The sequence below is a fragment of the Danio rerio genome, chromosome 7 (genome assembly GCF_052040795.2).
Source record: "Danio rerio strain M-AB ecotype USA chromosome 7, GRCz13ab, whole genome shotgun sequence".
Lineage (NCBI taxonomy): Eukaryota > Metazoa > Chordata > Actinopteri > Cypriniformes > Danionidae > Danio > Danio rerio.
In genome coordinates, this window is record NC_141027.1 from 48,193,004 (window position 1) to 48,212,785 (window position 19,782).

The 19,782-nt window shown below is 35.5% G+C and overlaps 1 protein-coding gene across 17 annotated transcripts in view; it reads left to right on the top strand.

The window, feature by feature from the left end:
- Positions 1 to 19,782, top strand: part of dpy19l3 (dpy-19 like C-mannosyltransferase 3) — an 88,225-nt gene that overhangs the window by 54,193 nt on the left and 14,250 nt on the right. For 10 of the 17 annotated variants that reach the window (XM_087261717.1, XM_087261721.1, XM_087261720.1 and 7 more), the window contains one exon: positions 13,162 to 13,294. The exons of 2 other annotated variants lie outside the window; for them this stretch is intronic. In XM_087261717.1, the coding sequence (XP_087117843.1) occupies positions 13,162 to 13,294 (133 nt within the window). Of the gene's footprint in view, positions 1 to 607; positions 1,223 to 13,161; positions 13,295 to 13,640; positions 15,117 to 19,782 lie in introns of those variants that run through there. 5 more of the 17 variants (XM_087261725.1, XM_087261724.1, XM_087261728.1 and 2 more) reach the window with 3 other exon arrangements.

The window sequence follows — 19,782 nt, forward strand, 5'->3', positions numbered from 1 at the left end:
TAATTAACTTGTGTAAATGTGTGTAAATTAATATTTATTCAGTTTTTAAATTAATTTCAGTAATAATATTGAGGGGGCATCACGTTGGCGTAGTGGGTAGAACACTTAAAGAAATACCAAATCAGTGAATCTAGATGGATTTGCATTGTAAACATTAAGTAAAAGTTAAAAAGCAATTTTTTTTTTTATTTCATGGATTACAGTAAGTTTTTAGTTACGAGACTCCCAAAATCATTCCGCTTAAAACACACAGACTTTTTTTTTTACAAATGTCTTGGCGGAAATAGCATAAAAAGTTTGCAGATTCTGTCTGACCCTAATAATAGCCAAAGTTGCATTTTATTGGTTTTTGATTTGTCAAAAATCATTAGAATGTTATGATCATGTTTATATTTATTTAAAAATATTTTTTTACATTTTGCATTTTACAAGTTTTGATTAGTGATACGTTTTTCAAGAAAATAAATTAAACATATTTAAAGGTGATTTTCTCAACATTTATTTTTTATTTATATTTAACCCTCAGATTTAAGAATTATATTCAAATATTGCTGTATCCTAACAAACTATAAATCAATGTAAAAATCATTCTTTTTTTATTCCACAGTGGAATGAACAGCCAACTTATCCAGCACATTTTTATGCTGCGGATGCCCTTCCAGCCGCAACCCATCTTTGGGAAACATTCACACACCCTCATTCACACACTCATACACTACAGACAATTTAGTCTAACCAATTCACCTGTAACGCATGTCTTTGGAGTGTGGGGGAAACCGGAGCACCCGGATTAAACCCACGCGAACGCAGGGAGAACATACAAACTCCACACAGAAACCCCAACTGACCCAGCCAAGGCTCGAACCAGCTACTTTCTTGCTGCAACAGCACTACCTACTGCGTCACTGCGTCACCTATATATAAATCACACTGATACATACAGTTAAAGTCAGAATTATTAGCCCCCTATTGAATTTATTTTCTCTTTTATATATTTTCCAAATGATGTTTAATAGAGCACAGAAATTTTCACAAGATGTCTCATAATGTTTTTTCTTCTGGAGAAAGTCTTATTTGTTTTATTTTGAATAGAATAAAAGCCTTTTTTCATTTTTTTAAATCCATTTTAATATCGCACTGCTACTCGTGTGATATTGCGTTTATACAACAGTTTGACGGCATAATTGTGTATATAAAAACAAAATCAAACATGGAGTGTCTCAAAAACCCTTTTGTATGAGGAACTACTTTCTTCCGGATTCAAATCATAAGCAGACAGTTAAACAGTTGAGTGTGCATCTTTTAAACTTTAGACCTGTTGTGTCTGCTTTTTGCTGGTTGTATGTAGGCGGAGTAATACACAAAGGGTAAAGAGGCTGTAGGAGTTCTGATATTGCAGAATATCGCACGGCTATCAGCCAATCAGATTTGAGAACCAGACGGAACTGTTGTGTATATATATATATATATATATATATATATATATATATATATATATATATATACATATATATATATATATTCCAAAACTAATTTTGTGATCCAGTGTCATTGTCATTGTCAGTGTCAGTGTTTTAGAATAGATTTCTGAAGATGTTCCCTTTAGTTTATACGCTCTTAATTGAATTGTCATCAGTGCTTTCTTCTGCCTTTTTAGCCTTCTGCCAGTTTTGAACTATTGGCAGACTTTTTTTTTTCATGTCAATCACCACCTATAGATTTTTGTGATATTTCATGCTGACATACCATCAGACCTATTGACAAATGGTCACTGTGTAGAGCATATCATCCTGAGTCCTCATCTGTATCTGTCTGACCCACATCAACATACCCCCAGACATTTTTAATAAGCGATAATTTGGACAATTATGTCTAGCTAAGCAAATGAGCCATTGTGAAGACAACAAGAAGTCATGTTAGCAGATGAAATCCAGATATCTGAATGCACAGACACACACACATGACATGTCCAGCCATACTGTTATCATCACTCATTGAAATGACTGAGTGCTTAACACACAACAAGTGATTTATCTGTATTTATAGAAGTGGATCAACATCAATCTAATCGAGGGTCATTCGTTATTCTCACTGAATTCAAAAAAGCGTATCTGTCTAAAAAGATGTACTGCATGTGTCTCCGTCTTAAGATATGGCTGGTCAGGTCACCCTTTGTGTGCCTCTCGTTGGAATATTAATGGCATTAATCAATTTTTATAATGTCAGCAGGGTGCAGGCTAACACAAGCTGACATTTACATAAGAGAATATAAATCTGAAATTAAATGTAAGTCGAGCGGAGGCTGGCGCAGTCTCTTGTCAATATGGAGTAATTACAAAGAGACCCCCAATAGCTAGAGATGATGCGCTGAGGGAGGTCAGAGGTCAGAAGTCAGTCTATTCAGAAATTCCTTGCTTAATAGACTTTACTCCAGTGTAGATTTAAGACCATGTGTTGAAATTCAGGATATTTCTCTGTTGTGTTATTGCAAAGCAAGAATCATATGTCCTTCATCCACGGGTGTTGCAAATTTAGTAGAGGTTTTTGCTTTCAATGTTTAAATCTATGTTCTTAAATCTGGAGTTTGCCTTCTCATGTATGAACAGTAGATTTGAAAGCACAAGTGGTTTAAAGAGCCCTTATTATGCATTAAAAAGGTTATATTTTGGTTTTGGGGTCTCCAACAACAGGCTGATTTGCATGCAAGGTCAAAAAAATCACTTTCATTGTCTTATAATATGCATTTATCTTTACTTTATTATCCCAACGACTTCCATATGACTCGTTCAGCGATTCTTTTGTTTCCAAACCCCTCTTTAGCACGAAGCTAATCTGCGCTGATTGGTCCGATGACCCAGTGTATTGCAATTGGTCCACCACGGCTTATCAACAAATTTGAAGTAGTCAGATTGCAAAGAGCATGTGTGAGTGTATGTGACAAACGGGAAAGGATTGCGAGCTCACAAACGCATTTAAATCTGTAAACTTAGCGTCATGCGTCACATTTTAAATGTGGATTTAGATGCGATATGAGAATCTGAAGACTTAACCAGATACACTACAATTGGTTACAATTAACAAAACACAATTTAAAAAAATTGTCTAGCTAGAGAAAACAATGAGGCAACCATTTTAATCGCACTAACTTACACTTGTGAAATGGAGGAAGAAAATGATCCATGAACTGTGTACTGTAAAGTTCCTGTCAAGCTCTGACAATGTCCCATAAATCAATAGTCTTTTCTGATCCTTCCTTTAACAAACTGCCTACAAATGCCCCATTGCAAGTGTGTAGATTGCTGAAGCACTTGTCAGAAAAATGATGGTAACTCAGCACAAGGCTGGGGCTATAATGCTGAGTTATTTTTGCAAAAATAATCTTAAACCACTGACTCTTCCCAGCCTTATCTTTGGGTAAGGAAAATAGCACTAACTTTCCCGCACACTTCAGCGCACATTGTCTATGCGACTTTATTAAACTGGGATCTGTTACAGTGTTTGTTTTCTTTTTTTCTGCTGTGTTTGTGGTTAGGACCGGGCGGTTTCGATTTTCTCAGGTTTGCGCATGCAACAAATAATGGAACTTGAGTTCTGTATCGATGTCACGCTGACATGGCTAAAGATTTGTTACCTCCACGATTCATTTGAACCACTCTGAGTCAATTCTTTTATAGATGAATCAATAGTTTTAAACACGGCACACTTTCAGATTTAAGCCTTAGATGTATATTTCACTTCACTTAGAGCTGTGTTACACACTGCATTGTAGGTCATTTTTAAAAATCCATAAAACACTGAAAAATATTATTCAGACATGATTCCTTGGATTTACAAAATTTTTTTACGTTAAGTGGTTGTAAACAATTTATTTGTGTTGAATTTAAACAAACAAATTAAGTTGAACATTATTAAACTTAATTTGTTTGTTTAAGTTCAGCACAATTAAATTGTTTGCAACAGTTCTGCATGCAACAGGCTCTTTAACATGCTTAATACAGTGGTAAACTTATTCAAGACTGGTGAGACTAAATGTTAAACAATTCCTAAAGAAAGAGTTACATTTACCTGAACATATACACAAAACAAACTTACAAGATATTTTATCTTTTTTTCATACTTTTTTACTGCCTTTACTGTTATTTTTCATTCATTCATTCAATTATTCATTCATTTTTATTTTTTATTTTATTTTATTTTTTTGCATATTCACTTTGTCAATTTTTGTGAAATTGATATTTACACCACCTGGAAGCTGTGATGTAAATATCACCCGTATACACTTTTTCTAACTTCAATGGCTTTGAGGTGGATAACTTGGTGACAAAACCAAGATGTTCATATAAGTCTCAATTATAATACACACCCTTTATATTTTTAATAAAACAGTAAACTGTAAATCAATAATTTTTTTATGTAGTAAATTGAATATGAGGTCACAATGCTATTTTTCATAATCAAATGATCGCAAATGCTAAACATATTTTAAAGGTCAATAAACTATAGAATATAAAATACCAACACTTAAAATCACAAAACTAACTGTAAAGTGTTTACGTAGTTCTAAATAAAATGCAAACATTTACATTTTTTATTCATTCATTATTTTTTTTATTCATTCATTCATTTTCTTTTTGGCTTAGTCCCTTTATTAAATAGGGGTAGCCACAGAGGAATGAACCGCCAACATGTCCAGCATATGTTTTACACAGAAGATACCCATCCAGCTGCAACCCATCACTGGGAAGCATCCATACAAACTCATTGACACATATACACTACAAACAGTTTAGCCTACCCAATACACTTATACCGCATGTTTTTGGACTTGTGGGGGAAACTAAAGCATTTGGAGGAAATTGCGCGAACACTGGGAGAACATGCAAACTCATTCATTCATTCATTTTCTTGTCGGCTTAGTCCCCTTATTAATCCGGGGTCGCCACAGCGGAATGAACCGCCAACTTATTCATCAAGTTTTACGCAGCAGATGCCCTTCCAGCCACAACCCATCTCTTGGAAACATCCACACACACATTCACACACACTCATACACTACAGAAAATTTTGCCTACCCAATTCTCCTGTACCACATGTCTTTGGACTGTGGGGGAAACCGGAGCACCCGGAGGAAACCCACGCGAAGGCAGGGAGAACATGCAAACTCCACACAGAAACGCCAACTGATCCGAGGTTCGAACCAGCGACCCAGCAACCTTCTTGCTCTGCGGCGACAGCACTACCTACTGCGCCACTGCCTCGCCCCAACATGTAAACACCACACAGAAATGTCAACTGACCTAGCCAGGGCTCGAACCAAGAGACCTTTTTGCTGTGAGGTGATTGTGTTAACCACTGCCCCACCGTGCTACCTATTTATAATAATAATAATAATAATCGTAATTTATTTTTATATAGCACCTTTGAAACTTAATTCTAGAACTGTTAACTATGATAAATATATATATATATATATATATAATTTAAACATATATAATATATAAACAAGCCAGAAACATTATAATTCACAAACCCGATAAAAAATACACAAGTCTATAAAAGTGACAGTATAAAATACAGAATGACAGTTCAAAATGACAGTGCAAGTTCAACGACAATGTGAAATTGACAGCGATATATGTACAATGAGTACATGAGCAGTATTGTTTCAAGTATGGATTGCAGTGCATGCTACATATTGATGGTGTGCAGTTAGGGGTATGGAAGAGTCTGTATGTGGTGTCTTAAGTGTTCATCAGCCTGATAGTCTGAGGGAAGAAACTTTCCTTCAGTCGGCTGGTGCGTGACTGGATTCTGCGGAACTGTCTGCCTAAGGGTAGCAGAGAGAAAAGTATATGGCTTGGGTGGCTGGAGTCACTGATAATTCTCTTGGCTTTCCTCATGCACCGCCTGGTGTAGATGTCCTGGAGGGAGGGAAGCTCACCTCCTACTACGCGTCCAACAGTTCGCACAATCCTATGTAGGCCTTTGCGATTTACTAAATATCTTCATGAAACAATAGTTATGTTTAACTTTATGTGCAAAACTAGATTATTGCATAAAAGACATGCAATAGACATGTGAGTCAAAGTCAATCAAAAATAAAAACGGAATTTGCTGCTGTAGGAGAAGCTGTCTATATAATAAATTACTTGCGCACAAAAAAAAAAAAGCCAACACACAATTAAAGTGTGGTGTTCGAAGGCATGAGACACAGAGTACACTTTTGATTCTGTAGGTAATTAATAATATAATAACACTAATACTGAAATAATTGACAAAAATGACACAAACAACATTTCAGATGTTTTACTATGTGCTCAGCCTGCTGGTTTGTCTATTCACACACATTTTTATCATCACATGATCTCTTATAGCAGTCACATGACTTTTTTTAATGGACGTACTGGAATTTGTTCAGCAAAAGTGTTTCTATCGTAGTTTATACACTTCTTTTCTTATCGAATAAAATATTTCTCCTACTCAGTTATGTGCTTATATTTTTTATGTGCATTTTTAAAACTTATGTGCATCATGGAGTTTTCATTAACTGATTTATTTATTTATTTAATTTTTTTTTATGAGCAAATCCAAAAAGTGCATAAGAATAGGTGGATGGAAACATTGCTAGTGCTTATTGCATGTCAGAAAAATCGATAATTACCCATGTTGTGTATTTATGGCTATTACCAAAGATGTACCTGTTCAACATAAGAGTCTTTATGTGGCCCAAGATCACATATATTGATTTTGTGCATATATGGATTTACATTTCCTAAGCCATTCAGACTTTGTGAACTGCCACTTAGATATGAATGCATTCGCCAATGGAACTCAAATTTAATGCTTTGTGTCAAATAACAGGAAACCTTTTGTCATTGTGTCCTCATCTCCGGGAAATCATATGACATTGATTGAGGGCTGTTTGGATGCATTACTGGTGATGAAATGTGCTTTCGAAATCAATAATTCTGCTCTATGGTCGCTGTCATTGATGAAGGATAAAACACAAGTTTCTTTACTCTATTATTGAAGCCTTTGCTGCGTAAACATTAAAGCGTGGGGAGAAAAGGCTCTGCAAAAGAGAAGAAGGCTGAGGAGATCATTTGTCTCTGATGACATCTGCTCTGCTGTAGTTGACCAAGTGCTTTTCTGTGGACGATATTTGATTGAAATTAGTCTGAGTGGAAAATCCTTCATCTGGGGCTGGAGGTGGCTCTTGAGAACATTTCTTTGGAGTCTTGCCTGAACATTTTTAGGTCTGTTCTTAGACAGATTTTTACAAACCGTTGTCCTCACCATGTTTGATTGAATATTTAGTGAATGTGCTTGCCATTTTAAAAATCTCTAAATGAGTGCCTCCAAATGAGCAAACTAGTGTTCCATACCTGACTAAAATGATATTAATTTTTACTAATAATAGAGATTTAAAATTTTAATCCTATAATCAAAACACTTTTATTAATGGTATCCTTTTTTTCAGGACTCATTATCACTAATGTCTGTTTGTTCATTATTGTTCCTACTTTTATACATTCAATTGAAACGCTAAACAGATCGGACATGAAGGGAACACATTGTTTTGTGTATCTTCTTATGAGGCCTGCATTGATAATTAGACCTTGAAATGTTATAGGCTAGAAGTCCTTTAACAAAATGAAACAATGAACAAAATGTGAGTGGGTACAACAGTACTCTTCTTTATTTCTGTGTGATTTGGCAAGGACTGACCCATAAGTGCTTTTTGTCTTGCCAGATAATTTCATTTGTTTGAAGCACAGTCTCTCTAGGTTTATACAAGACAATACTACCCTTTAACAAGATCACACATCAAATACACACAATTATGCTGGAAAACATGACTAGACATACTGATAAAGTCAAGAATGTGTTCAATTGATGTTTTTGGTTTTTATGTTTAAGGTATGTGGGTGGGGGTGAATCTTTTCCCCATCGCTTCTTCTGTCTGTCTTTCTAACTTTCTTTATCTGTGTCTCTATCCATCTATCTTTATCCACCCATCCATTGATCTGTTCAACTTACTCCGTTCATCTTTGTCCATCCATTCCTCTCCAAAAGTCCATCTTTAATACAGTATATCCATCCATTCCTTCCTGTCTGTTTGTCCATTCATCTATCCATTCATCCATTTGTCCATCCATCCAAGCATCTATCTGTCCATCAATCAATCCATCCATCCATCCATCCATGCATCCAACTATCCACCCCACCAACCATCAATTTTTGTTTGTCCATCCATTCATCTAATTTTGTTTATCCAATTATTCTTGTTCAAATGTCCATTGACTGATCTCGGGTTATCCATCTGTCTGTCCATCTATGCATCTCTGTTTTGTTATTTTTTATCTATTTTTTTTTATTTTTTTGGCCTTTTTGCCTTTATTAGATAGGACAGTATTGAGTAGGGAAATGTCGAGCCGAAATTCGAACTAGCGACGCCCTGACGTGCTATTGCACCATATGTCGGCACGCAAACCACTAGGCTATTGCGCCAACGCCAATGTCATCCAATGCATATTTCCCAAAGCTTATTTGCAGCAATGGACCATAGAAGGGCTTTGTTTTAAAGTATATCATCAATCTATCTGTCTTACACCATCCATCCATCCATAAACCCATTCATATTTATCAATCAATCTATCCATCTCTAATCCTTCACCAATCCATTCGTCTACCTACCTATCTATCATCTATCACCTCTATCCATTCATCTCTTTTTGTTCAACTATCCTTTATCTGTTTGTCTGTACATACATCCACATTTAAACATCAGTTCACTGAGCTCCATCCATCTATCCAGCTACCAACTCTCCATTGATCCTTCTATCTCCAACTCTTCATTTATCATTTCTTCTCCAACTCTATACACATCCTTCTATCTCCAACTCTATACCCATCCTTCCATCTCCAACTCTCCATCTATCCTTTCATATTTTCTCATCTAATCATCCATCCATCCATCTCAAACCCTCCATCAATCCATCCTTCTCCAACCATACAACTATCTCCATTCCAACTGTCCAACTATTCTTCTCCTGTTTGTTCATCCATCCCTCTATGCATCCATCCATCCACACATCTATGCTTCTATACATTCATCCATCCATTTATATCTATCAATCCATCCATTCATCTCCAACCCTTCCATTGTCTCCAGTCCTTCATCCATCCATTTTTTGTCCAACTATCCTTTTCCTTCTATTTTCTCTGTCCATGTATACATGTCCAATTGTCAGTTTACAGATATCCATCCGTCCATCCATCCATCTCCAACTATACAACTATCTACATTACTCCATTCTATCATGTCTTTTTGTCCAACTATTCTTTTCCTGTTTGTCCATCTGTCCTTACATCTATGCATCCATCCATACATACATCTATACATCTGTTCATCTATTCATCTATTCATCCATTCATATTTATCAATCCACCCATCCATCTACAACCCTCCAATCTCCAGTCCTTCGTCCATTCATCTCTTTTCGGCCAACTATCCTTCTTTTCTTTGTCTGTCCATATATAGATGTCCAAATGTCAGTTCACAAATATACATTCATCTACAACCCTCCACCAATACATCCATCTCCAACCATACAACTATCTCCATTCCTCAATTCATTTATTTTTTATTTCATTTTTTTGATGTTCAAATTCCCCTCAAGCCTCAAAACCACCTACCCTGAACTCTATTACTAGAATAACCTCTGTCTCTCGTGGTATTTTTTTCATAGGTGTATGTACAGGTAATGTGATCAGACATTAAGTTTGTCTTTGAGGTGAAGGTCATGTCAAATACTTTGAGCCCGCTGTAATTGGAGCCATTTTTCTTTCGTTGCTGCTTCATAGCTGTCTTGTTAAACTTTGGATTGAAAATAGCTGTTGGTCACCCTGCGCGATCCGTGTGTGTTTGTGAATCTGTCCCCTATGTTAATGCCTTTCATGTGTGGCAGTTATTGAACCCAGCGCAAGGTTTTTCTGTATGGTCTATGATCACAGTTGACCCACACTGACTACTCTTGCTCCTCTGTAATGAAATATTTTGTTCAGGCATCCGATGTTTAATTCAGCTCATTCCAGACTGGACAGAAATGAAACCGTCATATATTTTGTAACCTTCAGAAGCACAGACACTTTGTCTTTTCCAGTTTGAGCTGCAAGCAACCTTGAAGCAAGACGTCTGTGACAGTATTTCGTTTTATTGCCCAAACAAATTGAACAGACATGGGGTGGGAGATTTGAGTGCCCGAGGCTGCTTTTTTAATCAGTGGATGTTTTGACTTGTTTTGCTCCGGGACTTGGATTACGTTGGGTCAGACATCAAGTGACGACCCAACACATAAAATGTTGTTTTTGTTTTATCAATTTATTTATTTACCTTTTCTATTTTTGTGGGGAAAATGGAGAAAAATAAAAAGGTATATCTGTCTACCTGTCTGTCTATCTTCCCTTGTTATATGTAAGTGCTAGTAAATATATGAAAGTACTAGCTGAAGTAATCACCGTAATTTGTGTACATTTACAGTAATTTCTAAATCGTCTTTTTGCAAATGTATTTTCAGTAGTTTGGATCATGCTTATTTGTGATAGTTTTGGTTGAAGTTTTTTTTTTTTTTTTTTTTTTTTTTTTTAAGAATGAAGGCATATTCCCAGTCTATTCATTTAATTTTTGTCTATAGTTGTGTGTTTACATATCTCTCTGTATTTTGCGCTCTGTGAAATTACGTTTGGATGTGTGCACACAAACACACACACACACACACACAAGTGAACACACTCCCACCAACAGAGAGAGAGATTGCGTCTGAAAATATGTTGCGTTAACCAGATGGGGAAAAAAGAAATCTGGTAAAAGGATGCATGCCGCTTTCAGCCTCATGTCTGGTGTGTGACCCACAGCAATTATAGAGAGAATACTGAAAGAAACAGCAGTTCAGATTTATTCTTTCATTTTTTTTGGCTTAATCCCTTTATTAATCTGGAGTAGCTACATCGGAATGAACCACTAACTTTTCCAGCACATGTTTTACACTGTGGATGCCCTTTCCTGCCGCAACCCAGTAATGGGAAACATCCATACACTCCCATGCACACACATTCACTATGGACAATGTAGCTTACCCAATTCACCTATGAGCACATGTCTTTGGACTGTGGGAGAAACATCCGGAGGAAACTCATGCCAACAAGACAAGAACATGCAAACTCCACACAGAAATGCCTCCTGGTCCAGCCTGGACTTGAACCAGCGACCTTCTTGCTGTAAGGCGACAGTTCTAACCACTGAGCCATCATGTCACCCTGCAAATTAATTTTATAGTCTTTAATGTATGTATAAAGTGTCAATAAATCATCAAAGATGCACTTTTTATTTGAGCACACAAACGTGTTGATCCAAAACAAACAATGTCATCACAACAATAGGGTCCTTAAAGGGGAAAATAAATCTTAAGCTAAACACTGAGTCTAGTCTAAAAAGACTAAAAAGGGCATGTGCACTGCACAGGTTGAGCCCTATGTGTGCACGTGCCTGCCCTCACCTAAAAAAAAGGCGTATATATGTATAAATAAAACACCCCCTCCCCACTCCAGTCACATCAGTCTGTACCAGTCTGTATCTACCTATAATATATGTAAGATGCAGGCTGTAGCTAGGTAGGTGGCAGGTTGCAGATAGGTAGCTAAGTGGCAGGCAGGGGCGGGAACAGCTTACCTTGGTTCTGGCCGGCGCGAGTTCCCTCCTAACCCTTCCCGCCTGTCACAGTGTCTAACAAAGGGGCGGGGTGCGTGGTGATGTCATCGGCATCCCCGCCCCTTTGTTTACACGGCGGGCGGGGAATGCCAGTGACCGCTGTGTACGGATAGAATCAGCGGAGCGGGGAGCGCTCTCTCTCCCCGCTCCGCTGATTCTGTCAGTGTACAGCGGTCGGCGCGGGCCACAAAATATTGCACTGAGGGCCGCAAATGGCCCGCGGGCCGCGAGTTTGAGACCCCTGCTTTAGTATGTTTCTTTCAAGTATGGATTAGTATGTTGTTAGCATGTCCAATGTAAAGTCAATGGCAGTTTTTTATAATGGAAGTCTATAGGACAGTTGCTAGGATGCCATAAGTGGTTGCTAGGGTGTGGTTAGTAAGTTGAAAGGTCATCAGTGATTGGCAAATTGGTAGTCTGAGTTAAATGAGCCCAACCTTAAGTCTGTATGACAAAGTTTGGTCCAATGTTAAGTCAATGGGAGAATTTTCCAGGTCTGTTTTCAGAAAACCCTAAGTCGGATCATTTGGAAAAGATAGAGCAACCCAAGTCAGACCAGTTTGGAGGTTTGGAGTTAGTTTATTTTTTGTAGCTTAAATAGTTTAGGCGGAGATGCATATAGAAATTAGTCTCAGAAGAAGAGAGAAGAATAATACATTCATGTAGTTTAACAGTATGTTGGCTTTCTCAAGCCGCCATAATGACATGAATAAGCTATGGTGAATTGTGTAGTAAAAGGAATTATGTGTGTATAACTATCACCACAGTATCACATATAAAGCGGTAGACAAAAAATGCTCAAGTTTCTCTATTTGCTTCTCTCAGTGTTTTCTTTATACAAAACAACTTCATAATTTCTGCAAAATTTTAAAAACAAATTGTAAAAGGTGTAAACCTAGGGAAAACACTGAATGTCTCGACCCGGGCTCTATTTCCTTTCCAGGCTTTTGTGTGGTGTTGAATGTTTTATAGCATGTTAAAGCTGAATTCGAAAGGGATTTTTTTTTTTCTTTGTTAAACAGATGACCTCTGAAACATCCATCTTGCTATTCAAATAACATACAGCTTCAGCACTTTCCTGCATGCATCCTATGCACATATATAACATGACAGGAGATGGATCGCATCCAAAGAGAGTGCCTTTTAAACCTGCCGCAGACTACAAACCTTCTGCATTTCAGACATTGGTGATGGGAGTGTACAAATGACTGCATCTGTCCTCACTCAACCATTTCACATTTCCCCCGTTCACCTGAAATAAATGTCTGCAGATTTAGCTTTTCTCATAAATGCCACCACCAGACATCCAGGCCTCTTGTGCAATCCCCTGTCCTGAAATATTAGCGAAGGGAATGTAACAGAGCTCTCTCGTGTTTATTTTGTCTGGACAGATTGAAGACACCCAAACGGGCAGTGTTTGCAGGCAGCATGCAGCTGTTGGCAGGAATTAAGCTGTGTACGGGGAGAGTATTGACAAACCATCCGCACTACGAGGACCAGGCGCTCAGGGAGAGGACCAGACAGGTAAGAGGCTCAGATTTGTTTTCACAATCAGTAAGTTTGCTTGAATCACAATTCAGTCTTAGCTGGATGTCCAGGACTTTCAGGTCTCGTGGGACAACAGACTCACTTTTTTGGTGAAAAGTTTATTCAAGTCCAAGTAAAAAAATAGTTTGGAAGATACAAGAAATAGTGTTGGGAAAATTACTTCAAATTAGGTAAGGAATTACTAATTGCTAATTACATCATTACAATTTTATTTAAGTTACCTTTGTAATTACTTTGCCTGAAACGTAATTTAATGATAATAATAAAAATAAATAAATAATAATAATAATAATAATAATAATGATTCCTTACGTTTATATAGTGCTTTACTGGACACTCAAATCGCGTCTCTCTTCATCCACCGCCAGTGTGCAGCACCCACCTGGATTACGCGACATCAGCCATATTGTACCAGACACACACCAGCTGATTGGTGGAGAGGAGACAAAGTGATGAAGCTAGTTATGATATGGGGATGGTTAGGAGGTCATGATGAACAGAGGCCAGTGGGCAAATTTAGCCAGGATGTCGGGGTTAAACCCTTACAATTTTTTTGAAGGACATCTTGGCATTTTTAGGGACCACAGAGAGTCAGGACCTTGGTTTAACATCTCATCTGAAAGACTGCGCTCAATGAGCAGTATAGAGTTTCCATCAATATACTGGGGCATTCGGACCCACTCAGACCACAGATTGAGTGCCTCCTGCTGGACTTGCTTATTACTTACTATGTAAATTAATCACTTGATTCAATGTTACGACTTAAATATAGTTCTCTTCTAGTTCTTTAAATTTGGGCCTCTTAGCTTTACTTAAAATAGTAATAATACTAAAAAGAAAAGTTAAGTAAAATTTTTGTCAAACATGAAACCATTCAATGTAGGGCTGCACAATATATTGTTTTAACATTGATATCACAAGCACACATATGCAATGTCCAATTGGATTGTAGTTGATCAGGTACAATAGTTTGTCATTTCAAAGTTCAAAGTTTCAAATATTTGACTATAAGCGTTTCAAGAGAATTTAAAAGCACACAGATGATTGTGGTTGTAGCTTTATATGTATTGAATGTTTTTATAATGAAGACTACGTTTAAAAAATAAAATGTGTTAGATTTTTGTCCAAACTACTTTTTTGCAGGGTGTCCGCAGGGTCTTAAAAGTTTGAAAAAATGTCTTTAATCTCAAGAACAAAAAATTTAGGTCTTAGAAAGTCTTAAATTTGCTGTAACATTGTGTTTTAGGTCTTAAATCTTTTTTAAACAGGTCTTAATTTTCCTTTTGTTCATGTATAGATACTCAATCTAGCCATCACTAACACCTTAATAAAACATTTAACTTTTTATTTAAAAATGTTATTTTTTAACTGTATTTACCATAATGTTTTCATTCTTTGCCTTACAATAACATTTGTTAAATAGTTCTCCATGTTTTTTACTGCTGAGGACACTGATCTTGACATATATTTGTGCATACATTTAGTCTATTATAGTAAAAAAAACATTTTTTTTAAGAAAACAAGATTTTAAAGAAAACAAGTGTATATATACAACTAGAGCTTGCTTGTTTTGAGACATTATTTTAAATATGTGTCTAAGAAATAACAAAATTATGTAACTTTTTTAATATTAAGTAATTTGTATAAATGTACTTTTAAATGTATTTTTTCCCATTTGGGCCTTTAGAAAGACTCCTTAGCGTTAAGCTCTGTATGAGTCTAAAATTTATAATAGTCTTAAACGTGTCTTAAAAAGTCTTAAATTTAACTTGGTGAAACCTGCAGAAGCCCTATATTTAAAATAAACAGAAACAACACAATTCTACAACTTTATTGCTTTATGACAAATCTATGTAAAAACTAATAACTTAACTTAATTTGTTCATGTTCTCTCAACATAAATCAATTGTGTGAAACACGAGTGTATACAGTGATATGTCACATTTGATTATTCAAGTTCTGTGTCTAATTACTGTACGACGACTCAGAAAACCAGAACAGCACTATTTATTTAATCTTTTATTTATTAATTTTATTTATTAATTTATTAAATTTATAAATTTAATTTAAAAAATGTATCTTTTCTCTACTGTAGGTATATGTTTGTAATTTATTTAATACATTTTATGTTGATGCACTGCACTACAGACCTATCCTAATTTTTCTGAATTCTTTCCAAATGACTCTACAATGACTCTGTTTCTACAGAACTGTCAAGTATATGTACAGTAATGCAAGAATGAGCAACTGTAATTAAATTACCTAAAAATGAAAAGTAATCCCTTTCTTTATATTTTCAGTAAAAAAAGTAATTTACTTACAGTAACCACTTATTTCGTAACTATTGTAACAAGCCTACAAAACATGCCTATATTTTATTTAATGTACATAATTTATTTTTAATATAAAGAAATGCAGTGTTCTGTTTCAGAACTAAACAGATGGCCAATCAGGATCCACGTCAAAAATGAAACACTTCTCTGAACAAAGAACCAAACGGTTTCTTTTGCAATTATCCCTGATTATGTAAATTTGAAATAAATGAAGCAGCTGTAAATCAGTGAGAAATATACAAGATAGCAACACCAAAAAAACACTTCAGATACTTTGTGAAGATGTTGGGAGAAATAAATCCACTGAAGTCTGAAAGTGTGAACCTTAAACAAATCAGCTGATAATCTTACTGATGAAATTACAAATGGACCGCGTCAAGAAGATTGTGAGTAAATGGTTCATAAATCCTTTTTAAAAGCTTTCTTAATGACATATGCACTGTTATATACTTAGCCTCATCAGCAGAAGTGTGACTTTTGGCATAATTAAATGAATTACATTTCTTGTTCGGGTTGTTGGAAGTTGATGTATTAGAGGGAGTCTTTATGAAGTGAAATAAACTCCATGGCACTATTGTTAGGTGTGGAATATATATATATATATATATATATATATATATATATATATATATATATATATATATATATATATATATATATATATATATATATATTTATATATTTATATATTATATAAGACTTTATCCAGAAGAAAATTTATTATCGGATATACTGTGAAAAATTCCTTGCTCTGATAAACATAATTTGGTTAAAAAAAAATTTTACTCACAGGAAGGCTAATAATTCTGACGCCAACTGTGTGTACAAACTCACATTATAAATACAAAACACACATATTTAGATATGTAATGTATACTTTCTCTAATCTTCATCTGTTTTAAACGTCTGATTGGTTCTCTTGCTCACTTTTCTATGTAATATTACTTTTTCCTTTTGACTACAGGACATAGAGGTTTATTGCTTGAGTTTTTGAGGCTTAAAGTTGAGGTTAAGAGGTGGTAGAAGCCTGAGGAGGATTTCTTATGATCAAATAAGAGTGTGTTCATTCTCATATTTTTAGGGAGGGAGAATATACGGTTCTGAACTGCTGAAGAAAGATAAGTCTCATTCTATACCGTACCACCTTCATTCTGAGAATTGCTTTGACAAGAATGACCCAAATTTCCTTTCAAACTAAAACAATAAAAGCTGAAACTTTCCTACTGGAGATAGAGGGTACAAGTGTTTATGTTGGACTTGGAAATGAGGTGTCAGGTGGAAGCGCTTTCTTGGTTTAAGTTACATTTATCTGTATTGATGTAATGATTCACTGTGAGTCGGTTGAAAATGGATTCAAATATGTGATGATTCAAACCAGTTGAAATGTTGAATGATGCTGTGTTTAAAGATGCAATCTTGCTTTACCTGCACATCAGAGGCGAGTAAGAGGTGAGCCGGCAGAGTAAAATAGGCCAGACAAACTGTTTGCAAATACTGTGAAGAGACATTGACTTACACTAACAGAATAACAAATATGATGCACATAAACCATCAGAACAGTGAAAAACTACTGTCACAGATGTATATACGCAAAATAAAATAAAATAAGCCAAATCACGCAAACCGGAGGAATTGCAGCTCCGCTTACTTTGACGAGTGCTATGGAAATTACACAGTGCATCAGTGTTTTCATAGCGAAAGTGTATAGATTATTTTCAGACTAAAAGAGAAAGCTGTGCTAATACAGAAGCAGGTATTAGATTATTTTTACTCTCTCCTTTTAAATGAGTTTATGCATATTTGCTCATTAATATTGAATATTTAAAAATGTTTAAGATTATCTCTTCTTAAGTTTATTACATTAAAACTTACTATTTAATATACTAATTAATTATACAAGTAATATTAATTATTCACCTTCATAATCATGTTCAACTCTTGACTCTATTCTACTGTATATTTAGTAATTTTATAATCAGTTTGTTTATGCCAGTCTCCTGGATCAGAGGACCTATTGACCACCTCTGTACACACTGATCCCTGGTTTAGGAAAGGCTTTACTCTCCGCACCAGCCATCTCAGTCCTCAATGAAAGAGTTTTTTCATCAGCAGGGAACATTGTAAATGTACAAAGACCTCAACTTATACATAGATATGCTGATATCTCCTTTTTAAGATGTCAAATCTCAGCACAGTTTTAGTTTGTTTATAATAATGAGTCTTCTTGAGTTTGTATTATTCTTGTTTTGGAAATTGTTTTTAAAATAGCATTTAAATGCAAAAAAAAAAAAAAAGTGCAGCATTTAGGAAAAAATGAAAGTGCTCTTCACCCTAAATTTTGTAAAAAAAAAAAAAATCATGACTGAATTGTGAATTGTGAGATAACTATCGTAAATCCTATCGAATCAAGAGTGTGGTGAATCGTTACATCCCTGATACGTAAATATTAAGTTCAATGGGATGTTTACACTTCTTGTTTATCCCTTTAGTTCAACTTATTTACATTCATTAACTTAATGTACATGGTAAGAAGCAATTAGCATAACAGTATTTTTGGCTGTTTCTATTAAAATTTCACTTGCTCATTCACAAAACGAATTGATAACCCTGCAAAAGGAATCTCTTTCTTACAAAACAAATGCACACTTCATGAAAAGTGAATATACAAACATGCACATTACTAATCTGACCAATCAGAGCTGTGTACAGGACGAGTTTATAAGAACCAAATCTAATGAGACTCTTTAAAAAATGTGATGATGTGAAATGTATATTATGAAACAATTCAAATATTTTATGGCATTAAATGCATGTCAAACTGTTGAAGGACAACCTTCAACACAAAATTAAAACGCTTCAAAAACAGCTAGGAATGTGCCTGAAGTCAATTCAAATGAATACTAAAAGTATGTGTCATATGCAGCCACTCCTGGAAGGTTGGAAGTCAGATCACAGCAAAATATTTGAGATAAACAACTAAAATACAATGCAGTAAGGTGTCAAAGCAACCACTTACATAGCATGCATTTTTTTTTCAGTAAAGTGCAACAGGACTGATTTTCAATTGTAGCTCAAGTACATTTAATGGCAGGCTTAAAATGACATATATTGTTGTTAATTGATGGTAGATTGTTTGTTGTTGACATTAAAGTACATATACGTATATTAGTTTCATTATTATTATTATTATTATTATTGTTATTTTAGTGTGGAATTTCTAGTTAAAAAAAAAAAATTATAAGCAGTTATTCTGAAGAGGAATCTCTACTAGCCAGACATGATTGGCAAACAATTTAAGTACTTTAAAAAACATGTCTACATAAACTACAAAAACATCTCTTTTTTATGAATCAATAAATCAATGAAGAATTATAAAGGGTGTCAGGATAACATAACACAATCTGAAATAGGACAAAACAAGTATTAAAATAATTTAAAAGTTGATATATTCTCTACTAAATATATTTATACAACAGTTCTATCAGGTTCTTGAATCTGATTGGCTGATAGCCATGCAATATTTTGCCAGTGACATCACACAAAGGCCTCTTCACCCTTCACCTGTTAGTATTACTCTGCCCATCTACAGTCAGCAACAAGCAGAGATACACTCTACAGTTTGACAAATATTACTGCTGTTAGACAACATAATGTACGTATGAGGCTTTTTTTAGTCAAGAATGTAGTTGTTTAGATTGCAACTATGCTGTTTATTTATAAGAACAGTGCCTATTTTAAAATATTTACCATTTCTGAGAGAGCTCGTCGGTGGCCATTAGCCTGCCATAGAGTAGACCAAAGGCGGTTGATGTTTTCTATCCACAAGATGGCGACAGAACCACATAATAAGCCCTTACGCTTAGAAGATTACAACAGTCTGATTTCTAACTACAGCTGGTCAAATCATTATTAAACTAGTAAGAATACCTGCCAACAACCCCGTTTTTCCTGGGAGTATCCCGTATTTCAGACCGATCTCCCCCCGCCCTTTTTAGTATAGTCTGTAAACAACCCCGGGTTGCCAACTTCGGTACAGTACCCAATCGCAGTGGCCGCCCAAAACCCGCTGCATCATATATATCCTGGTTCTCAATAGTGTTATTCAGAACCCTCACATCCAAAAATCAGCTG